Source organism: Aquarana catesbeiana, linkage group LG13, assembly GCF_042186555.1.
Source record: "Aquarana catesbeiana isolate 2022-GZ linkage group LG13, ASM4218655v1, whole genome shotgun sequence".
NCBI classification, from domain to species: Eukaryota; Metazoa; Chordata; class Amphibia; order Anura; family Ranidae; genus Aquarana; species Aquarana catesbeiana.
In genome coordinates this window covers 193667495-193692911 of record NC_133336.1, presented here as the reverse complement: position 1 = coordinate 193692911, position 25417 = coordinate 193667495, and the positions used below count along the sequence as shown (strand labels likewise).

Here is a 25417-nt window from a genome sequence, read left to right as displayed (position 1 = left end):
CAAACACATATCTGTGTGTATATATTGTGTATGTATGTATATATATACAGTGGGGACGGAAAGTATTCAGACCCCCTTAAATTTTTCACTCTTTGTTATATTGCAGCCATTTGCGAAAATCATTTAAGTTAATTTTTTTCCTCATTAATGTACACACAGCACCCCATATTAAGAGAAAAACACAGAATTGTTGACATTTTTGCAGATTTATTAAAAAAAGAAAAACTGAAATATCACATGGTCCTAAGTATTCAGACCCTTTGCTCAGTATTTAGTAGAAGCACCCTTTTGATATATATATATTATATATATATAGATAGATAGATAGAGATATATATATATATAGAGATATATATATATAGAGATATATCTCTATATATATATATATATATATATATATATATATATATATATATAACTATATATAGCAGTAGGGTAATGGACAGTAGAGCAGAAGTTGGTGTCAGTAGAGCAATTATTATTTTATTTTTTTTTACATTTTTACATTTTTTTTGCAAAAATGTATTATTATTTTTTTTTTTACAATCTTTTACGAGCCCATTGGGGGCTTTGGTGAAATATCAGGGGTCTAGACCGACCCCTGATGTCTCACTTTTGAGACAGAGATTCCCCAATCCCTTTCTCTGCAGCCAAGCAGCAGAGGAAATCTGTGCAGCACAGGGTGATTAGGGTGTGCCCAGGCACACCTGGCACACCCTGTGCGCATGCCTATGGTCACACATACAGTCCCACACACATGACTATACAAGCTAATGCCCCATACACACGATCGGACTTTCCGACAACAAAACTGTGGATTTTTGTTTTAAGGATGTTGGCTCCAACTTGTCTTGCATACACACGATCACACAAATGTTGGCGAACAATTACGAACGCAGTGACGTATGTGATATCTCCATTACGAACGCTAGTTATATCTCCGGCTCGTACTTGATTCCGAGCATGCGTTTTTTTTTTGCCTGACGGACTTGTGTACACATGATAGGAAAGTCTGACAACAAACATTTGTTGGCGGAAAATTTGAGACAACAAATGTTCGATGGAGCATACACACGGTCGGACTTTCCGCCAACAAGCTCACATCCAACATTTGTTCGGGGCATTAGTCTAAGGGATGGCTTTTTAATATTTATTGCTGAAGAACTTTAACAGGAGATGGGTTTCGGGTCACAGGATACTCCAAAAAACGATCAATAACAATAATGGGTGGGCAAACTTCTCACTAATCTTACACTTACAGCAATCTTTCCTGGAGATAACAGGTAATAGTCAGTAAATCTAGAACTCTATCAGAGAAGCCACAAATCCACGTAGCAAACGTTTGGTACTTAGATCCCTTCTAGCACAAGTACACCCAAAGCCCACAGCAAGGTCTTTACTCACGTAGCACCCTCTAGTGCTAGACTAGTGTAGGTCAATTAGTGTTTTTGACTCATGGTAGTTGTGTAAGTCTGTGTAATTAGGTCAGGTTACTGTAGGCCAGGCTGGAGGGCTCTAAAGGTCAGGCCTCTGGTACCCCCCCCCCCATTCTAAGAAAAGGGGGAAGTTTCTGGAAGCTAGTGAGTGGAGGCTAGGAAGCACTAATCTGCATATTTATGGTAATCTGGCCAATCCTAAGGCAGGAGGGCTGGCATTAGCCCTTAAATATTGTAAAGCCTTGCCAGCAGGGGATTCGGGTGGAAGATGGAGTGAGGAAGCTGTATCGTTTAGCAAGAGAGGGGACCCCGGGGCTGAGGGGGTTCTGCCTCTAGTCTGGGAGCTGAGCGAAAGGAAGAAAGAAGTACAGAAGTAAGCCATTTAAGGTGGTGATAAATCAACAATGTCATAGGAAAGCAAAACCTTTAGCACTTAGAGTATATCTAAAGCCATTTTCCATTTCTGGGTGGTGTAAGCAATAGTTTAACACTAACACCTGTTCTTTGCCAACTGTGTCCTATTGGAGAGATTTACCTTGAAAGTGACACTAAATGATAGTCTTAATTTCCAAAAATAATCTATACACATCTACTATCTGAATATAGATCAAATCTTGAATTATACTTACCATTTATTTCAATATTCAACTCATCGCTTCTCCTTTTTACATTACTGTTTAAAGTTTTTGCTTCACAATAATATTTCCCGGAGTCCTTCAGCTGAACCATTTCAACTCCATATTGATTAGATAAAGTGAAATTCTGAACAGTCAGTTGATCTCTGTAGAAAGCGAATTGAAGATCCGTCTGTCTGTGTGGCCTGAGACTCGTGTCACATGTCAGGGTCATGTGATCTCCTTCCAGCACCGGGTTTGGCTTCACTTTTATTTCAGGAGCTCTGAATAGTTCTGTAAAACAAAAAGATCACACATTTTACCAATGAACAATTTAACTTGAAGGTCACTGAAAAGAAGAGTTGTATCAGATTGAGCAACTATTCTCCACATTTTTAACTATATGCATGTTGTCATAGTAACACAGAAAGCGCATTGTCTTAATATGTCTAGCATTGTGGGAAGGAGCTGTAGTGTAGTGGTACAGGTGTAGTTCCCCAAACTGACCACTAGATGATGCCATGGTTAGGGTTGGGGCCCTTGTAGTGAACACACAGTGTAAGTGCCTAGGTAGACACTGGAGATCCCCAAAATAGTGATAGGGTTGTACCATAGATAGTGAAGAAGTGCTCTGGATAAAAAGTCTGGTGAGAGTCTACCGACTAAAGTTGGTCATGGGAAGCAATGCAATGACCAAGGCATACAGGAATGTAATCTGAGGTTTTCTATTTTCTGGCAGCTTTCCTTTAGGGGGAAGCAAGGAAAAAGAGGTGCAGGACTTACGGGACTGATGGGACTACTTCCATCCTATTGGCCTGAGATGTAAGACTCTGGTAAACCGCTAAAGGTATGGGTTCTTCCTTGATCTGCTTGCCCGCGGATGGTGAGCGGAGCTCGGCTGGAGTGGCTAGGACCAGGTAGGTCCTTCTTACTATGGTTTGTAGCAAGAGATATACAAATAAACCGCCCCTGAATCCCTCTTACTCCACTGCACCAAAGAAAAGTGCAAAGCTATTTAAAAGATGTGTAAATGAATACAAAATGTGTGTACATACACAGTGTACAGTGAAAAAAGCTGCCACTTAAATAAATACGTAAATTGATCCGAATCCCAAAACTATACCTCTCACACGTGTACAGATAGCGATAGCGGCGCTAATAAAAAATTGTTTAAAATAATGGGTCAGAGCAGCATGATGCCTATGACCTTCTACTTATACATAAAAATAATAGTATCATGAAAAAAAAAATTTTTATCATGAAAATTTTTTTTTTTTTTTAGCACACAGTGAAAAGTGTCGCTATAGATAATAAATTACAAGAAATGAATGATCAAGCTCAACAGTTGTTTTTCAATCTTCTTGTGTGATAAATCTTCTACTCTTCCACCACACCACCGTGATAGCGCACTCACCAGATTGTATAGCCTCCCACTCTCGTGTTCGGCAAAACAGCAATTAAACCACACCTGGGTTTCTGCAGAAAAAAAAAAAAACACACCTGGGTTGCATGTGATGAACCGTGAATCCAATCAAGCCAGTTCCATATGTGAAAAAATGAATAAATTGCTCCACATAGCGTGATACCATTTTGACAGATTTATTAAAATCACTCCAAACACACTTCAATGGTTACACTCACTTTTAAACTGAAACATAAAAGCCTTTAAAAAAATCCACAGCAAGCAACAGGACCAGTGATCCAATGGTGCACTGCGGTCACAGCGGACCTGAAGTGTAAACTGGTGTATCTCTCACCCAACCTTCTAAGGCCCAGCCATCCGATCGGTGTAGTCCTCCTCAGACAGGGGCGTCTAATGTCAAGTGCGATGGAATGCTGTGTAACCACGCCCCAGACATGTTTCGTCGAAAAGACTTCTTCAAATGGGATTGGCCACACGGACGGTTCATCAATCCTTATATACTATCTATGATCAGTCATGTGATCATCATCAGTCATGTGACCTCCTGCTCTGCACATGCTCACACATCGTTTCCCCCTGACTGTGAAGCGCAGGTGCAAAAACTGAATAAAAAAATTGGATCACAAACATTTTTACGGTGTGTAGTTAGAATGCTGCGTCCAGCATTACCATATATGACATATGACATATCCTAATTTATAATCCACCACTAGTTACAGTGATACTGTGGAAAAGCAACCAATAAAAATGAAAAAATATTATTAAATTAAAATGAACATTTCAACAGGAGATAATGAATTTGTCTAGTTTAAAATATAAGCTATATATATTAGTCATGAAACTATCATACAGCTGCACAGGACAAACCATGACTGAAACACAATCTGATCCCATTAATAAAAAATATGGATGACTGCTTGTGAGTCTAAAAAAAGGGAAATAGTGATATATCATCAGTGGTCAATGAATAGAAATCACTTCCAGCCATTCATCCATATACTTATTCAGTACGACCATCCTGAGGGGACACCTCCCATCTCAGGCTTCTAAAAATGAGATTCTCCTTTGCTTAATGTTCAAACGTGAAAATATCCCATCAAGTTTTAACTTGTTTCTCCAAAAGATTTTCCAACTTCTTTAAAGATCCCGAGACATCTTCCTCGCCATCAGTGATTATCTGATTAGCGGAGAAGATATCCTCCGGGATTATCCGTCTGTTAGACAGAAAATTAATGGCATCCATGGCTGCAGGTGGTAATTAAATAGACAATGGTTTGTAGCAAGAGATATACAAATAAACCGCCCCTGAGGCTGGGTTCACACTGGTCCGACAAACGCTCCGACATTGGGAGCTCATGTCGCATGACGTGTGAAAATCAGTGTTTCACTATGGGAGCCGTCTTAACTGGTCCGACACAAGTAGGTCCGACTTTGAAAATGCTCCCTGTACTACTTTGGTCCGACTTTGATCCTACTTCAGCCCAATGACTATCACTGAAATCGGATCAAAGTCGGATCACGGTCTCGCATGGTTCGACTTCGGGCATGCGACTTGTGCTCAGATGATCTTGAGGGGGAACTCCGCGCCAAATTTTAAATAAAAAACCGGCATGGGTTCCCCCTTCAAGAGCATACCAGGCCCTTGGGTCTGGTATGGACCTTAAGGGGAACCCCCTACGCCAAAAAAACGGCGTGGGGGTCCCCCCAAATCCATACCAGACCCTTATCCGAGCACGCAGCCCGGCCAGACAGGAATGGGGGTGGGGACGAGTGAACGCCCCCCCCTCCTGAACTGTACCAGGCCGCATGCCCTCAACATGGGGGGGTTGGTGCCTTGGGGGAGAGGGGGGCGCACTGCGGGCCCCCCCCAAAGCACCTTGTCCCCATGTTGATGAGGACAAGGGCCTCTTCCCGACAACCCTGGCCGTTGGTTGTCGGGGTCTGCGGGCGGGGGGCTTATCGGAATCCGGGAGCCCCCTTTAATAAGGGGGCCCCCAGATCCCGGCCCCCCATCCTATGTGAATGAGTATGGGGTACATCGTACCCCTACCCATTCACCTAGGGAAAAAGTGTCAATTAAAAAAAAACACTACACAGATTTTTAAAGTAATTTATTAGACAGCTCCGGGGGTCTTCTTCCGGCTTTGGGGGTCTTCTTCCGACTTCGGGGGTCTCTCCGGTTCTTCTCCGCGCTCTCCGGGTCTTCTGCCGGGCTCCTCTGCTATCTTCTGCTCTTTTGCTATAGCGGAGGAGCCCGGTCTGCTGCCTTCTTCTCTTCGGGGGTCTCTCCGGTTCTTCTCCGCGCTCTCCGGATCTTCTGCCGGGCTCCTCCGCTATTTTCTGCTCTTTTGCCGCTCTTTTGCTATAGCAGAGGAGCCCGGTCTTCAATCTTCTGCCTTCTGCCCTCTTCTCCTGATGTTGACACGACGCTCTCTCGGGCTGGAATGCTCTCTGTGCGCTCCGCTCTGACTTATATAGGCGGTGACTCCGCCCCCTTATGCCATCACAGTCCCTGGGCATGCTGGGACTGTGACGGTTTAGGGGGCGTGGTCATCACCCGATGACCCCGCCCCCTTACGCCGTCACAGTCCCAGCATGCCCAGGGACTGTGACGGCATAAGGGGGCGGGGTCACTGCCTATATAAGCCATAGCAGAGCGCACAGAGAGCATTCCAGCCCGAGAGAGCGTCGTGTCAACATCGGAAGAAGAGATGAAGAGAAGAAGCGGCGAGACAGCGGCGACAAGACAGCGGCAGCAGACCGGGCCCCTCGCTGGCAATAGAGCTGGAAGAAGATAGCGGCGGGGCCCGGGAGAAGAGGCGGAACACCGGGAGAAGTCGGAAGAAGACACCCCCTCCCCCCGAAGTCGGAAGAAGATCCCGGAGCTGCCCAATAAATTAATCTTGAAACCTGTGTACTGTTTTTTTTTTTTTATTGACACTTTTCCCTAGGTGAATGGGTAGGGGTACCATGTACCCCATACTCATTCACATAGGGTGGGGGGCCGGGATCTTATTAAAGGGGGGCTCCCGGATTCCGATAAGCCCTCCTCCCGCAGACCCCGACAACCAACGGCCAGGGTTGTCGGGAAGAGGCCCTTGTCCTCATCAACATGGGGACAAGGTGCTTTGGGGTGGGGGGCCGCAGCGCGCCCCCCTCCCCCAAGGCACCAACCCCCCATGTTGAGGGCATGCGGCCTGGTACGGTTCAGGAGAGGGGGGGCGCTCACTCGTCCCCACCCCCATTCCTGTCCGGCCGGGCTGCGTGCTCGGATAAGGGTCTGGTATGGATTTGGGGGGACCCCCACGCCGTTTTTTCGGTGTAGGGGGTTCCCCTCAAGGTCCATACCAGACCCAAAGGCCTGGTATGCTCTTGGAGGGGGAACCCATGCTGTTTTTTTATTTAAAATTTGGCACGGAGTTCCCCCTAAAGATTCATACCAAACACATTGGCGGGGATCCAAGTCGGATCCCCGTTCATTGAAAGTCGGACACATGCCGGCTTCATGGCGCAGGGCAAAGTCAGATCCAAAGTAGGACGGCTGTCGTGTCGCACCAGTGTGAACCCAGCCTTAGGCTGGGTTCACACTGGTCCGACAAACGCTCCGACATTGGAAGCTAATGTCGCATGACGTGTGAAATTCAATATTTCCCTATTGGAGCCGTCCTAACTGGTCGGACACAAGTCGTTCCGACTTTAGAAAAGCTCCCTGTACCACCTTGGTCCGACTTTGATCCTACTTCAGCCCATTGACTATCATTGAAGTAGGATCAAAGTCGGATCCTTGTCCTAACCATCTGACTTTGGCATCCGACATTGTGTTATTTCCTGCCCCCTGCTGTAGCCCCTCCCATTGTGTGTGTTAGTTTTGATTGGTCAAAGGACAAGTGTACTATCTGAAAAGTCGGATCAAAGTAGTATCCTGTTCATAAAAGTTGGATGAATGTAGGACCAATGTAGGATCAATGTCGCAGAGCAAAGTAGGATGAAAGTCGTACTATTGTCGTGTAATATACTATTGTCGTGTAGTATAGTGTGAACCCAGCCTCAATCCCTCTTACTCCACTGTGCCAAAGAAAAGTGCAAAGCTATATAAAAGATGTGTAAATGAATACAAAATGTGTGTACATACACAGTGTACAGTGAAAAATAATCTATACACATCTACTATCCAAATATAGTTCAAATCTTGAATTGTACTTACCATTTATTTCAATATTCAACTCCTTGCTTCTCTTTTTCACATTACTGTTTAAAGTTTTTGCTTCACAATAATATTTCCCGGAGTCCTTCAGCTGAATCATTTCGACTCCATATTGATTAGATAAAGTGAAATTCTGAACAGTCAGTTGATCTCTGTAGAAAGCGAATTGAAGATCCGTCTGTCTGTGTGGGCTGAGACTCGTGTCACATGTCAGGGTCATGTGATCTCCTTCCAGCACTGGGTTTGGCTTCACTTTTATTTCAGGAGCTCTGAATAGTTCTGTAAAACAAAAAGATCACACATTTTACCAATGAACAATTTAACTTGATGGTCACTGAAAAGAAGAGTTGTATCAGATTGAGCAACTATTCGCCACATTTTTAACTATATGTATGTTGTAATAGTAACACGGAGAGTGCATTGTCTTAATATGTCTAGCATTGTGGGAAGGAGCTGTAGTGTAGTGGCACAGTTGTAGTTCCCCAAACTGACCACTAGATGATGCCATGGTTAGGGTTGGGGCCCTTGTAGTGAACACACAGTGTAAGTGCCTAGGTAGACACTGGAGATCCCCAAAATAGTGATAGGGTTGTACCATAGATAGTGAAGAAGTGCTCTGGATAAAAAGTCTGGTGAGAGTCTACCGACTAAAGTTGGTCATGGGAAGCAATGCAATGACCAAGGCATACAGGAATGTAATCTGAGGTTTTCTATTTTCTGGCAGCTTTCCTTTAGGGGGAAGCAAGGAAAAAGAGGTGCAGGACTTACGGGACTGATGGGACTACTTCCATCCTATTGGCCTGAGATGTAAGACTCTGGTAAACCGCTAAAGGTATGGGTTCTTCCTTGATCTGCTTGCTGAGCCCGCGGATAGTGAGCGGAGCTCGGCTGGAGTGGCTAGGACCAGGTAGGTCCTTCTCACTACTAGGTTGGTGACTGCACTAACAAGATTGCACTGACGACATTGCACTGATGAGACTGCACTGATGAGACTGCTCTGATGAGATTGCACTCACGTGACTGCTCTGATGAGACTGCTCTGATGGGGCTGCACTGATGAGATTGCACTGATGAGATGTCACTGAAAAGACTGCTCTGATGAGACTGCTCTGATGAGAATGCTCTGATGAGACCACTCTGATGAGATTGCACTGGCGAGACTGCACTGATGAGGCTGCACTGATGAGACTGCTCTGACGAGACTGCACTGACGAGACTGCACTTACGAGACTGCTCTGATGAGATTGCACTGAAGAGACTTCTCTGATGAGGCTGTACTGACTAGACCACTCTGACAAGACTGCTCTGATGAGATTGCACTGATGAGACTGCACTGACGAGACTGCTCTGATGAGATTGCATTGATGAGACCGCTCTGACGAGACTGCTCTGATGAGATTGCACTGATGAGACTGCGCTAACGAGACTGCTCTGATGAGATTGCACTGAAGAGACTTCTCTGATGAGACTGCACTGACGAGACTGCTCTGATGAGATTGCACTGACGAGACCGCTCTGATGAGACTGCTCTGATGAGATTGCACTGTTGAGACTGCTCTGATGAGATTGCACTGACGAGACCGCTCTGATGAGACTGCTCTGATGAGATTGCACTGTTGGGACTGCTCTGATGAGATTGCACTGAAGAGACTACTCTGATGAGACTGCACTGATGAGACTGCTCTGATGAGATTGCACTGACGAGACCGCTCTGACGAGACTGCTCTAATGAGATTGCACTAACGAGACTGCTCTAATGAGATTGCACTAACGAGACTGCTCTGATGAGATTGCACTGAAGAGACTTCTCTGATGAGACTGCACTGACGAGACTGCTCTGATGAGATTGCACTGTTGAGACTGCTCTGATGAGATTGCACTGTTGAGACTGCTCTGATGAGATTGCACTGAAGAGACTACTCTGATGAGATTGCACTGACGAGACCGCTCTGACGAGACTGCTTTGATGAGATTGCACTGACGAGACTGCTCTGATGAGACTGCACTGATGGGCATTAATAGGCTATACTGATGGACACTGATGAGACTGCAGTGATTAGACTGCACTGATGGTAAAAGTGGGCTCTGATGGTAAAGAGGCACTTTAAAGGTAAAGTTTTTTTTTATCCAGCAGTCACTGGACTGTGAGAAATTGGGTTTAAAATTGCACTGGCCAATTTCTTATAATCAGGAGAGTTCTACATGTCAACTAACAGCAACCAATTTATCCCAGTCACTCCTTGCTGACCCCATCACTTTATGTGCTGGAAATGGAGCGAGTACAAAGAAGGGCAACAAAGATAATAAAGGGTCTGGAGGATCTTAGTTATGAGGAAAGGTTGTGAGCACTGAACTTATTCTCTCTGGAGAAGAGACGCTTGAGAGGGGATATGATTTCAATGTACAAATACTGTACTGGTGACCCCACAATAGGGATAAAACTTTTCCGCATAAGGGAGTTTAATAAGACTCGTGGCCACTCATTAAAATTAGAAGAGAAGAGGTTTAACCTTAAACTACGTAGAGAGCTCTTTACTGCAAGGATGTGGAATTCCCTTCCACAGGCGGTGGTCTCAGCGGGGAGCGTCGATAGTTTCAAAAAACTATTAGATAAGCACCTGAACGACCGCAACATACAGGGATATACAATGTAATACTGACCTATAATCACACACATGGGTTGGACTTGATGGACTTGTGTCTTTTTTCTACCTCACCTACTATGTAACTATGTATGTAACTAAGGCCCCTATCACATGGGAAGGTCCATGCATCCCTATGGACAGGCGGATGTAAACAGACTCTATTTAACCACACCCCTTTTTAAGCCACAACCCAGTATTTAGTGTAATTTAAACCACACCCATTTTTGCGATTCGCACGCTGCAATTTCTTTAAATACCAGACACACCCACAAAAATGGATGCCCCTTATTAACACACGGCTCCGCCTACGCTGACTTTCTGCAAAAAAAAGTGTCCCTAAAAATTTTGGTGAAATGTTGGCAACTATGATATTGTATATAATTAGAAAATATAGAAAATCAATATGGAGGTGCAGTGAGAATGATAACCTGACACAAAGATGAGCCCAACCTGATATAAACTAGTTAGCGGAAGATCTTGGACATAACACACTGCGACATCCCCACCCAAATCCAACTAGAAGGACTTACCTTTGACAGAAATAGATACTTCTGAGGACTCCTGACGACCTCCAGAGACCACTTTTCCACATGTATATTTACCAGATCTATCAATACTTATGTTTGTAATACGGAATACAGAATCGGATCCCCAGTATCTTATTGCAGTGTTATCCTTGATAAATATCGTCCTTCCTCCAGAATATCCGGGATAATGGTGACATCTCAGAGTCACATCGTCACCTTCATGAATGTAGAGAGGAGCCTGCAGGATCACCCAGCCTGAAACATATCAATATATACAAATCACATTACAGCAAGGTCTGTCTAACAATGATCTACCTCTTCCCAATATCTCCTCCCAATCGTCTGATATTATGTCAATTACCAACCTGAGGGAACAGGTACCAAGACACTGGCTCTCCCAGTCTCTAGTCTCCCAGACTCTCTCAGCCGTCTCAACTCTCTCTCAGTCCTGTGGACACAGAATCTCTCCTCTAGAATGAAGTGCTGTCTCAGTTGAGTAGAACACCTCTGTCTCTAAACGGGGGCACACCGCTGTCTCCTAAAGGAAGTCCTGAGCTATGCTGAAACCTACAATTATAAGGGCTGTGCGCACCTGGACCCACATCCTGCTGGTCTTCAGCAAGACCTGGACACTGTGTTGTGGATTTCTTCCCTCCCAAAACACTTTGAAATCTCCAAACTATGGAGCCCAATCCGAGAATACCAAAATCTGGAGAAAGCAGTAAAAACAGTTTTCTCCGCTCCTAATCGATACTCCGGAGTCCTGCGCTCTTGTCTTCACAGTGGCAAGGCCTCGCATTGTCACACACCCTAGGACATGAGGTTGTGTTCCTGGCAGGATTACCAGGTGAAAATAAAGAAAATTAAACAAATTCAACCAACACATCTAGGGAAAGGTAAGCTGCAATACATTCAACTTTTATTCTTGGGTTTAGATACACTTTAAGCCAAAAGGAATCTGGGTGATTTCCTTAAATTAGTACAAGTTTCCCTTAACCACTTGCTGACCGACTGCAGTACATATACTGCGGCAGGACGGCTCTATTGTGTGAGACAACATACCTGTACGTCATTTTGTGTAATAGACAGCGGGGGAGGGGCAGAGAGGGAACCAATCAGCAGGTCCGGGGGGCGCAATGTCCGCCGGGGCCACCCGCGATCACTCCACAGAGAGGCAGAACAGGGATCTGCTTATGTAAACAAGGCAGATCCCTGTTCTGACAGGGAAGAACACAGTGGTCTAAGCAGGAACACGGATCTCTGTATTCATCCAGTGAGTCCATCCCCCACACAGTTAGCAAGCACCCCCTAGGCACACATTTAACCCTTTGATCGCCCCTGGTGTTAACCCCTTCCCTGCCAGTGTCATTAGTACAGTAATAGTGCATATTTTTAGCACTTATCACTGTATTAGTGTCACTGGTTCCCAAAAAAATGTCAAAGTGTCAGTTAGGTGTCCAGTTTGTCCACCACAATGTCACAGTCCCGCTAAAAATCACTGATCGCCGCCATTACTAGTAAAAATGAATGAATAAATAAAAATGCCATAAAAATATCACATAGTTTGTAGACGCGATAACTTTTGCGCAAACCAATCAATATACGCTTATTGGGATTTTTTTTTTTTTTTACCAAAGATATGTAGCAGAATAGACATTGGCCTAAATTTGATGAAGAAATTCGATGTTTTAAAGCAGAAAGTAAAGAATATTGTTTTTTTTAAAAAAATGTTTTTGGTTATAGCACAAAAAATAAGAACCACAGAGGTGATCAAATACCACCAAAAGAAAAAGCTCTATTTGTGGGGCAAAAAAGGACATCAAATTTATTCGGGTACAGCGTCGCACGACCGCATAATCGTAAGTTAAAGTGGAGTTCCACCCAAAAATGGAACTTCCACTTTTTGGATTCCTCACCCCCCTCCGGTGTCACATTTGGCACCTTTCAGGGGGGGGGGGGGAGCCGATGCCTGTCTAATACAGGTATTTGCTCCCACTTCCTCGCATAGATCACCGTGGCGCTTGCGGTGACCTACACCACTTCCGGCGCCTACTCTGTCCTCCCCCCGGTGTATTCTGGGAGACACACAGGTCCCAGAACACAACAGGGATCAGAGAGGACGCGCAGCGTGACTCGCACATGCGTAGTAGGGAACCAGAAAGTGAAGCCACACGGCGTCACTTCCTCATTCCCTTACCGAGGATGGCAGGGGCAGCAGCCGAGAGCCAATAGATGGCTCGGCTTTGGCTGCCAGGTAAGTGTCCATATATTAAAAGTCAACAGCTACAGTATTTGTAGCTGCTGGCTTTTAATATTTTTTTTCGGCGGACCCCCTCTTTAACGTAACGGCGGGGGGGGGGTAAAACCTTCCGGGGCTGAAGTGGTTAAACATGCATCCAGGAGTGCTTTGCAAAGTGAGTGTGATGGATTTACTGGGTATTAGTTGCCCATTTGTAAAGCTAAGGTTGTATATAAATATTGCAAAAATAAATATCATTTTATAAACTTGTGAATTTAACAGAAAATACATTGACCAAAACCATAACACATTCCCTGTACAGAATATTTACTCACCATTACTGACATCCAGTCTGACCGGGTCACTTCTGTCAGTATTGGAGCCTTTACACTGGTAATTCCCACTGTTATCTTGTTTTGCACTTTGGATAACAAAGATTTGTCCTCTGTGTATCAGATTATTATTCTTGTACCAGGTGTATCTCATATCTGCTGGAATAGGTTTCCCCACATTACAGGTCATTGTTAGAGACTCAGTTGTGAAGATCTTGTCCCAGTTTGGCTTGAAGGTCACCACAGGTCTCACCGAAGATCCTACAAAGTAAGACTGTCAATTATTAAAGAGACAGTACAGAAAAAAAAGATACAATCAGAGATCTGTAAAATTGTAGAATATATTTTCTCTGCAGCCAATCCTTTCATCTGTGTTCTTTATGATATAAATCTGTTTTGGTCTAATGAGTTTGGACAGGTATAGACTGAACAGGCTCTCTAAACCCAATTCACAGGGTCTGTGAATTGGGTTCAATTAACCCTAAAAGTGGGTAAAGGGTGGAGGTGGCAATCTGACTAATCCCGAAGGGAATTATATGACCTCCAAAATAGAATAATGTGTTTGATTTAATTGTATTATATTATTAGGAGTATAGATTCTTTTTATACATGACAAAGGATTCCCAGAGCACTATAAGTTACAAAAAGAGACAGCATAGCAGAATCTTCCCGTCTTTAGCCGTGCTTTGACTGCCAGAAATGTCTAAAGAAAGTGAGGGGGTAGGGAGATGAGTCAATGCTCTGACTACTTTACTTGTGTGTCTTCAGCTTGAGCTACTGAATTCTGTATACTACAGGCTGTTTTACAACAGGAGGTACAATGGCCATATAAACCTAACCTAAAAGAAGGTTTACTGAATTTATTGAGTTTATAGACAAGAAGTTGTGTTGCTTTCGGTCGTCTCTCAACCAGTGTGGACACTTTTACTAGGGGGTTGGTATATCATTTTGCATGTTGTGTAGTGATAAATTGAGTATGAAGAAGGGTCATAGATCATAAAGGGCAGCCCAGCTTTACTTTAAAACATAAAAAATCTTTGTATTATGTACCATTGGGAAGGCCATAATTGGTATATAATCTATTGCCTCTTTTAGAGGGTAATAAAGGCTATTAATGTTGATGTATACCACACACAGTCGTAATATTATACTACATAACACGTTCTACATGGCTACATACTCTTGTACTGGAGGAATTTCTTACTGCCTAATATTGACTTTTTTTTACTCTTGAAATTAAAAAATGTATATATAATGAAATAGACATATTTGTGTTATAATATGGGGGGCAAGTGTGGTTCCCCATTTGTGGCAAATAGGAATATCTCCCAACATTTTAAGATGGGAAAAAGGAAAACCTTTTAGCGCAGAAAATTTGGGCAAATGACAGACCCCGTGCCATACCCTGATAATGCCATTGTAGCGCTGGTAGATTTACAATCTACCGCAGGTTAGGTAAATTTAGTAAATTGTGTGTTAGGAAGGTTAAAAGTTTGCCTTTGTTCCAGCTTGGCTGACGTTGTGTGTGCTTCCGTGCTGACCGGTGGGTGTCGCTGTTATCACTGGTCAGTGTTGGAAAGGCAATGTGTCGAAGTGTATAGATGCTCCCCTGTCTCGGAGACAAGCTCGGTGGAGGTGGTCCTCCGAATTGCATTCTGGGAAGAGGGTATTTATGGGACAGACGCCATGTTCAATGGTTTTTTTAGCCACCTGCTGGCCCTCCTGGCCGACAGGTATGCATTAAGGAGCTACCTCGTGGTCCTCCGATCGGGAGGCCCACGATGCTGTGGCGCAGGGGTGGGTCCAGAGGCTTGTCTGGGGCCTATAACCGCGGCTGAGGAATGGTCCTGAGCTGTCGGTCCTGTGTGATGAAGCTGGACGGCTAAGGAGATCCCAGGGGAGGACCCGTCTTGGAAAGATCACGCAGCGTGCTGGTCTATAGAGGGGCCTGGTGACTCGGTCGAAGGACGTATCCAAAAGAAGTAACTATACAGCATAGTGTTGCCGGTTCGGCTTAAAGGTTCAGGCACTGTGACTGACTTTCACTGCAGAGAAAATCTGATACATCCTGTGGCAGAGGATCGTACGGATTTACCCCCCTAATGAGTCTGTGGCAGAGACTTTTGGTTCGTGCTGCGTACTGGCTGCTAGACCGGTGAGAGAGGCCTATCCAGACGAGCAAGGAGTGTGTCCCACAAGGGGAGCACATTTCACCTAATTATCTGAATTCTACCGGGACATTAGTTACTAAGATTCTATAAGAAGATATTTGTGTTTCTCCTGAAAGTTTCCTTTTCCGCCTCTTTCCTGTTACTTCCTAAAGTTTGTTTGTTCAATAAAGCATTGAAAACGTACTCCAGTGTTGGTGTGTGTGTCGTCCAGAAGTAAACTCAACGGAACCCATATACCCGGCCGGTGCCGGTGAAACCAAGGGAAGCAAGGTGAAGGTAACAGACCTGCTTTAACCAGCAGCTCCACCGTGAGTTAGTGCTACACTATCAGGACAAAGTGCAAGAATGGTCATTAAAACTCCACAAGGCTTTTTCACTGTTTATTTTCCTTTATATTTGCATATAGAATCAGCCAATGCAAGAATCTAAAGCAGCCATTCTCAACCAGGGTCCCTGCTCAGGATGCTAGGCGTTCCATGAGCTGTACCCCCATTTGGTGGTGCCTGCACAGTTCAGGGGCCAACACCACTTGGCAAATCAGTGCCGCCTATCAGAGCCCATCAGTGCTGCATATCAGTGTCGCCTATCAGTGCCCCTCAGTTCTACATATTAGTGCCTCCTCATCAGTGCCCATCAGTGCCACCTTATCAGTTTCCCCCACACTTCTGTCTTTGCATGCACTCTATGATGTGGCAACATTGTCACCCTCTATTAGTACCCATCAGTGCCATCTCATCAGTGCCCATCAGTGCCACCTCATCAGTGCCCATCAGTGAAGGAGAAAACAAAATTGTATGACAGAAACAAAGAAAAACTTTTTTTTTCAAAAATGCCATTCTTTTTTAGTTTGTTTAGCAAAAAAAAAAAAAAAAAACCCCAGTGTTTTTTTTTAAATTTTTTAATGATCAAATACCACCAAAAGAAAGCTCTATTTGTGGGAAGAAAATTATACAATCTAGTTTGGGTACAGTGTTGCATGACCGCGCAATTGTCATTCAAAGTGTGACAGCGCTGAAAGCTGAAACATGTCCTGGGCAGGAAGGGGCAAAAGTGCCCTGTATTGAAGTGGTGAAGGTAGTAGTCCATGTTTGATGTTCTCCAGGATCTGGCAGATCTTTGGACTCCCAGTGCTTTCCGACGGACTGCAAGGCGCAGCAGTCCTCCGCTGCCAACATCGTAACATTCTCCTAAATGTGGGAACTTTGGAGAGTAGCTGGAGATCACATCTTTGGGCTTGTCCTGCCTTTCTCCCATGCAGGCAGCAGCAGCCCACCGTACAGAGCCCTCCCCCCTTTTATTTACAGTGAAGGGGAGAGGGCAGAGCCCAGAAAAGACTGGGAAACTGCAGAAGCAGGTTTAACCCCTTCCTAACTTTGGCCAGCCAACTGCCTAACTAACATACTGTAGGCAACCTGCCTACACTAGGACCATTTGTTTCACTGACTGCTGATGAATCGCTTTAAGTAGGGTTTCCTCGAGACCTAAAATCTATTTTAGGGGTTCATCTGGGAAAAAAAGATTGAGAAAGGCTGATCTAAAGGATGATTGAAAGGTTTGTAGCAAAAGGAACAACTATTGCTATACGCCAGAGAAAAGAGAGGGGTATTTAGGCAGGAAAGAGAAACAGAAGGATTTAGTTACAAAAGCGGGACAGTCCCTCCAAATGAGGGACCACTGAGAACTAGGCATAGGAAAAATCATCCCAGAAAATCATGTCTACTTACCTGATTTCCCCACCATCAGCACTGTAAAAGAGACAAAAAGAGATTAGTAAAAAAATACTTTGTACTATCTAACTATATAATTATTTTAATTAATAAATCGGGAGTATTTCTTTCACAGAGGATAGTAAAGTGTCTAGGTCCTCATCTCGAAAATAAAAATATGTATTACCTTTTTCTTCAACTATTTTTTTTGCCACTCTCCGTCTTGCTTGTGCAGGAATGAAAAATCTTGTTATAAAAGTGTTTCCCCAACACTTCTGTCTTTGCATACACTCTATGATTGATGTGGCAGCATTGTCACCCTCTATTAATGCTCCCATATAGAGCTACAAATAGATGTGCCATTATCACTACATATTGTCATACATGGGTAGGTGTGGCCACAGGAAATGCTAGTATAATGTGTTGTAAAGACATGCCTGGCTTTCAGGGGGGTTTACAAGCATTATGGAGATAGAGAGGACAACCATTCTTACGAAGCGTGAAGGAGGCCATCTACATCAAACTAGAACAACCATCCTTCAACAGGGTCGAGGGCCTTTTACCCCACCTGTCTTCCATATGTAAAGCCATTGTACCATCTCTACCCTGCTTTTTGACAATTCACAGCTCAGCCATTAAAGGATTAAAGTGATTGTAAACCCTCTTTTTCTATTTTTTTAAAATAACAAACATGTCATACCTACCTCCACTGTGCAGCTGGTTTCCGAGAAAAAAAGCCAATCACTGGCGGCTGTGAGAGGGACATCAATCCCGATCGTGGAGAGCCTCTGCAGAGGCTTCTGTGCCCACCTGTGCCACCTACCAGTGCACAACAGTGCCGCATACCAGTGCCCACCAGCGCCACCTACCAGTGCAGTGCCCACAGTACCACCCATCAGTGCCCACAGTGTCACCACCCATCAGTGCCCACAGTGTCACCTCTCGGTGGCCACAGTGTCACCTATCAGTGCCCACAGTGCCACCTATAAATGTTACCAATCAGTGCCTCATCACCAGTGCTGCCTATCAATACCACCTACCAGTGCCCATCAGTGCCACCTACCAGTGCCCACCAGTGCCACCTATCAGTGCCCATCAGTGACATATATCAGTGCCCATCGGGGCCACCCATCAGTGCCATCTTATCAGTGCCTATCAGTGACATATATCAGTGCCCATCATGGCCACCCATCAGTGCCACTCATCAGTGCCACCCATCAGTGCCACCCATCAAGGGACATCAGTGCCAGCTTATCAGTGCCCATCAGTGACATATATCAGTGCCCATCAGGGCCACCCATCAGGGCCTATCAGTGTCGCCTTATCTGTGCCTATCAGAGCAGTCCATCAGTGTCCATAATTGCCCATCAGTGCCCATCAGTGCAGCCTCATCAGCGAATATCAATGAAGGAGAAAAATTACCCGTTTGCAAAATTTTATAACAAACTACTTTTGTTTAATTTCTGTCTTTTTTGTTTGTTTAGCAGAAAAAAACAAAAAAAAAACTGAGTGATGATTAAATACCACCAAAAGAAAGCTCTATTTGTGTGAACAAAATGATAACAATTTCATTTGGGTACAGTGTTGTATAACCGAACTATTGTCATTCAAAGTGCGTCAGCACTGAAAGCTGAAAATTGGACTGGGCAGGAGGGGGGTTTAAGTGCCCGGTAAGGAAGTGGTTAAGGCAGTTCTGAAGGCAAAAGGGGGTCCAACCCTTTACTAGCAAGGTGTACCTAATAAAGTGGCCGGTGAGTTTTATTTCTGCGATATTTTAAGCCCAAATGCCAGACTTCAACACTGACCTGAGAAACGTCATGTGCATTTGGATACTTCTACATGCACGCTCCTTAAGATGAATGCAGGTAGGCAGTATGGAGGTGGATTTACTAAAAACGGCAGAGTGCAGCTGTGCACGGGAGCCAATCAGCTTCTAACTTCAGCTTGTTTTTTTAAGCTTTGGCAACAAAAAAAAAACAAACAAACTGAAAGCTGATTGGTTGTACCAGATTTTGCACTCTCTCCCTTAAGTGACTGTAAAGAGACTGCAGGAGATCAGCAGCACTGAGCAACATAAGATAAAAATTAAAAATAAAAAGAGGTAAAACATATATTTCATTTTAAATAAATGCAATTGTTTATAAAAAAAACATAACCAGTATTTTTTTATACTTGGTGTGGACAGAACAATGAATTGATTGTTATAATATTTTTGTTCCCAATAATTAGGTATGTATGTAATGCTACAACATGAGAAAATGGTATAGATTTAAGTGAGCTGTACTTACAGACCAATATTACCGATAATTCTGGACACATGATGACAGAAAAATGTGCAAGAAGGTTGTTTTTTTACCAATTTAATTGTAAAAAGATGTGTCTGTAGTATGAAGGAAGGAAGAAGGAGGAGATGTTATGTCCTCTGTGAAACCGCTATGGGGAAGTATGAAACGTGCTTTAAAAATCTGCAGATTTATTATGTTTATAAAATGTAAGGATTATGATTTATTTACTTAATTAATCACATAAACATATAATAAATAAACCTTTCCTTTCCAACAATCACTTGCAATTTTTATTGTTCTGGCTGTTCTATTTTTAGTATAACAGCATGAAAATCAAAAAGCAGTCACAATTATTGCCTTGACTGGTGACTGAGCACTAATTATAGAGAGGCATCAAATTTACCACAATAGAGATAACATTTATATAAACTATATTGTCAAAAGTATTGGGACGCCTACCTTTACACGCACATCAACTTTAATGACGTCCCAGTCTAAAGCCTCGTACACACGATCGGATTTTCCGCAGACGAAATGTCAGACTTTTGTCTGAAGGGCGTTGGCCAGGAACTTTTCTTGCATACAGCAAGGAATTGTCGGCCAACAAACACAAACCTAGTGACGTACTAGATGTACTAAGAGCCAATAAAGAGGAAGTTCAATTGTCAGGCGCCACCCTTTGGGCTCCTTCTGCTAATTTCGTGTTAGTAGAAGTTTGGTGAGTGTTGATTTGCGCTTTTCAGTTCGTTTCTGAACGTCCGTTCGTCAACCAGCCATGTTGCGGAATCGGAGAAGATAACATGTTATTTATTATTGGCTTTGGAGTTATTGCTTTGACCCAAGTCCAGTCCAGGAACAGGAGGAGGAGGATTTCTTGGACTAAAAATTGGTTGCTTTATTAATCGTGACCAATTATGTCATATGCCTTTGCTGCGGGAGCTCCAGGAGAATAATCAGGATGATTTTCGTAATTATCTCCGGATGACGGATCCCTGCTTTCACCAACTCTTGGCATTGGTGACCCCCCATATTAAGAAGCAGGACACATGCATGAGGCTTTTATTTTATTTTTTGGTTGAATAATGATTTGATTTGATATATTTGCTATATTTTTGGATGCATAGAATGCACTTTTTGGTAAAGTTCTATTGGCAGATAGCATGTCTAATTTTATTTGTTTTCTTTTTTTAATGCACAATAAAAAAATTGTGTAGAATAATACTTGGCTATGTGTTTTACTTCAAATGACATTTTGGGAGTAGGCAGTTACAGTTTAAAAAATACAATGTAAAATTAACAAGGGACACCAACATAGTTGTATCTTTGACCTTAAAAACTACCAGATAATGGTGTTGTGATAACTTGCACAAATAAAAAAATAACAACCATAATAATATTATTCTTAAAATCAGTAGAAAAAAAAAGCCTTTGAAAATTTGTTTGCAATAACTCCATCAGTATCAGCAGCAAAGCAGCTTCATTATTATCCCATTAAAGAAGAAGAGAATTGTGCGCTGCATTTCAAGATTTCATAATTTCCTGCGTCACGAATGTTAATTCTCCATTACGAACGCTAGTTTACAAGACCAACCGCTTCTGGCTCGTCCTTGCTTCTGAGCATGCGTGTTTGTACTTTGGACTTTTGTCCGACAGACTTGTGTACACACGCTTGGAAAATCTGACAACAGACATTTGTCCACGGAAAATTTATAAGCCTACCATCCAACATTTGGCCGCGGAAAATCCGACAACAATTGTCCGAAGGATCGTACAAACGGTCGGATTTTAGGCCAACAGTCTGTCATCACACAATTCCCATCGGAAAATCCGATTGTGTGTACAAGGCTTTAGTCCGTAGGGTTCAATGTTGAGTTGGCCCACCCTTTGCAGCTATAACAGCTTCAACTCTTCTGGGAAGGATGTCCACAAGGTTTAGGAGCGTGCCTATGGGAATGTTTGACCATTCTTCCAGAAGGGCATTTGTTAGGTCAGGCACTGATGTTGGACGAGAAGGCCTGGCTCGTAGTCTCTGCTCTAATTCATCCCAAAGGTGTTCTATCAGGTTGAGGTCAGGACTCTGTGCAGACCAGTCAAGTTCCTCCACCCCAAACTCGCTCATCCATGTCCTTATGGACATTGCTTTGTGCACTGGTGCACAGTCATGTTGGAACAGGAAGAGGCCATCTCCAAACTGTTCCCATAAAGTTGGGAGCGTAAAATTGTCCAAAATGTCTTGGTATGCTGACGGCTTAAGAGTTCCCTTCACTTAGAACTAAGGGGCCAAGCCCAACCCCTGAAAAACATCCCCACACCATAATCCCCCCTCCTCCAGTGCCCAAAGCAAGATCCATAAAGACATGGATGAGTGAGTTTGGGGTGGAGGAACTTGAGTGGCCTGCACAGAGTCCTGACCTCAACCTGATAGAACACCTTTGGGATGAATTAGAGTGAAGACTGCGAGCCAGGCCTTCTCGTGTAAAGGCAGGCATCCCAAAAGAGAAAGAGGGAGAGAGAAAGAAAGAGAAAAAGAGGGATGGAGGGCCTGGACAATTCTAAAGGACTACAAGTACCAGCAAATGTCATTCCCTGTCAGCAGTTAGGCTGGAAGTTTTACAGGAAGACAGACAGTTGCCTACCTAGATTGTGTGTGCTGGCAGTTTTCTTAGTGTTGCTTTTAAGCTTGAAAAACCCATGGCCAAATGACGACCTGGCTTTAAGGGTACCAAAGACCTCCTCATCCCCTCCCGTGCTGTGTCTGGGGGAGAGAGAGGGAGAGAGAGAGGGGGAGAGAGATGGGGAGAGAGAGAGAGAGAAGGGGGGAGAGAGAGCAAGAGAAAAAGAGAGAGAGGGGGGTGAGAGGGAGGTAGAGGGAAAGAGGGAGAGAGGGAGGGAGAAAGGGAGAGATAGAGAGATGGGGGAGAGAAAGAGGGAGATAGAGAGTGAAAAAGATGGGGTGAGGGAGAGAGAGAGGAAGAGGGGGAGAGAGAGAGAGAAAGATAGATCGGAAGAGAGAGAGTGAGAGGGACAGTGAGTGAGGGAGAGAGAGAGAGATATATAGAGAGAGAGGAAGAGAGATGTAGAGAGGGGGGAGAGGGAGGGAGAGGGAGAGAGAAGGAGGGAGAGAGACACTGCTGCATACAGGTTTGGCTATACTTTGTTCTTTACAGATTCCAGTACTGTTCACCTCACCTGACAGTAACGCGGCTCCACAGCAGCTCCATGCACACTGCCGATAATGGTACCAGCACACCCATTGGCTGAGATGCAGCCCGGCTCTTGATACCTCCTCAGTCAGTAGCTGACTCATGTTGCCTGCTACATCTCTCCCTCCATCACCCAGTCCCGACTACCAGTCCACCCAGCTTACTATGTGGGCAGGCCAGGATGACACTAGGTGACGGCAGAGCGAGTTTTGTTATGAGGGATCAGACACCCCGGCCCAGTCCACTCCTGCCTGGGACAAAGCCAGTTTCCTGGGATTCTGGCCGGGACATTCTCAGACCGGGACATGGGTCTGAATTCCGTGAATGTCCCGGCCAAATCATGACTGTTGGCAACTATACCTTATAGGGTGTATCCTTTGTCAGTCTCCTGGAATGTCTCCAACTGGCAGTCGGATTAGAGCAGAGACATATTGGGATATTGGAGAATCTCAGTATGACCAAGCAATATCATAGCAAAGGAAGTGCTCCTGTTGTATCCTGTGGTCTTTAGCTGCTTCCTGCACATGTCATTGTAAAATGACGGGTGGGAACCTTATTGTTCTTGTGTGGCCGATCCAGGCCGTACTCCGGCATGATCTGTCCACCAGGGACACAGTAGATGACTGATCAGTGTATTGGCTCACTGCCGGTACCATGTGACTGCTGTGACCAATCACAACAGATCACATGACAGTTGTAAACAATGAATGGCTTCCTTTCATGCCATGCATTGTAAACCTTGTGATACTAGCTGTGATTGGTCACACGACGGGTAAAAGCAAAGCCCTCTCTCAAGACCTTTGTAACTTTATTGTTGCAAAACATACTGATGGCATTGATTACAGAAGGATTTTCAAATTTCTGAATTGTCCAGTGAGCACTGTTGGAGCCATAATCCGGAAGTGGAAAGAACATCATTTATCCATAAACCGACCATGACCAGGTGCTCCTCTCATGATTTCTGATAGAGGAGTGAAAAGAATTATCAGAAGAGTTGTCCAAGAGCCAAGGACCACTTGTGGAGAGCTTCAGAAAGACCTGGAAATAGCAGGTACAATTGTTTCAAAGAAAACAATAAGTAATGCACTCAACCGCGATGATCTGTATGTACGCTCGCATACAGCCAACGTTGAAGTTTGGAGATGGGAACATCATGGTGTGGAGCTGTTTTTCAGCATACGGTTCTGACAAACTTCATGTCATTGATGGAAGGATGAATGGAAAAATAGGGGGTCCCCAAGAGATTACCTTAAATTGCAGGGATTTCCTTTCACTTCCTGTTTGGCTATAGGACAGGAAGTGAAGGGAAATCTCCCAAATGAAACAAAAATGGCAAAAATAAACCTTACAGAAGTTATAACCCTCCCTTACTCTAACCAAAATGAAAATAAAAGTTTTGTCTATCGTTCTACTTTAAAGAGGTTGTAAACCTCCCTGTGCAAGTTGTACCTATAGGTAAGCCTAGAATAAGACTTACTTAAAGGTACTGTAAATATCTCTTAAACGTGCACCGTTTAGGAGATGTTTACTGTATACTGCGCCAATGATGTCATCGGCACATGCGCTCTGAAGGAACAGACACCCGTGCCGTTTCTTCAGGAGCGTGTGCCGTAAGTGTTTGCGTTTGCAGGTAAGTGTCACATAATGTGCTAGTATGCAATGTATACTAGCACATTATGCCTTTACTTTGCAGGGAAGAAAAAAGGAAGAAAAACCCACCAGGGTTTACTTCCTCTGGAAAGTGTAACTCCACTTTCATAGGGAAAAAAATAATATAGCGCATATAATTGAGACACTTATCATATTGTAATTGAATGTTATTAAAAATTACCTTTCCTTTTCAATCTGCCGCCAATGTAATTTTCTGAGAATACATTGCAATATGGCTACCTGGAGGTTTTCTGTACACATAGTGTGCACTGATCCCTCCCCAGAAACATCATTTCCTGCTTGTGTGATTGGCTCACCAATTTTCCCAGAAGTCTGCCTAAGGCTCGATTCACACCTATGCATGTTGCTTTTGAGCGTTTTTGGAGGTTTTTTTTTCATGCTTGGCACGTTTTTGAGCCGCGTTTTTGCCGCGATTTGCGTTTTGCGTTTTTTTTTGTTTTTTTTTTTTTTTTTCATTTTTTTTTACAGTCTTAAAAAAAAATTACAAAAAAAAAAAAAAAACGGCAAAAACGCACCAAAAACGCACCAAAAACGCATCAAAAACGCTGCAAAAACGGTGCACTTGCGTTTTTGATGCTTGTCCATTGAAAACCATTACATGCAAAACGCTGCTTTTTGCATGAAAAAAAGTCCCCGACCCTTTCCAAAAACGCAGAGATACAAAAAAGCATTGATGTGAACATGTTCCATAGGAACCCATGTTAAAAAATTCCCGTGCATTTCTGCAAAATGCAAAATGCATCAAAAAACGCGCTAGTGTGAATGGGGCCTTAGATACAAGTCAGATTTCCAGCATCCCCTGCTACAAAAATGTCATTTTTTGAGAGATACTTTCAATAGGAACACGTCTAAAGGGATGCATTTCACAGCAGATTTTCTCATTAGTGTTGCGCATCTCCACACCTGACTGATAATTATGAAACCACTCCCATTAGACTCACTCAGAACAGAGGTACAGACA

The 25417-nt window shown here is 43.8% G+C and overlaps 1 protein-coding gene across 1 annotated transcript in view; it reads right to left on the bottom strand.

The window, feature by feature from the left end:
• The window catches only part of LOC141116641 (Fc receptor-like protein 5), an 84979-nt gene extending 62090 nt beyond the window's left edge, over positions 1 to 22889 (bottom strand). The window contains exons 1-6 of the mRNA XM_073609033.1: positions 22772 to 22889; positions 17316 to 17336; positions 13424 to 13681; positions 10853 to 11104; positions 7678 to 7956; positions 2066 to 2344 (exon numbers count right to left, since the gene is read on the bottom strand). Of these exons, the coding sequence (XP_073465134.1) occupies positions 2066 to 2344; positions 7678 to 7956; positions 10853 to 11104; positions 13424 to 13681; positions 17316 to 17336; positions 22772 to 22889 (1207 nt within the window). The remainder of the gene's footprint in view (positions 1 to 2065; positions 2345 to 7677; positions 7957 to 10852; positions 11105 to 13423; positions 13682 to 17315; positions 17337 to 22771) is intronic.
• Positions 22890 to 25417: the final 2528 nt, after the last annotated feature.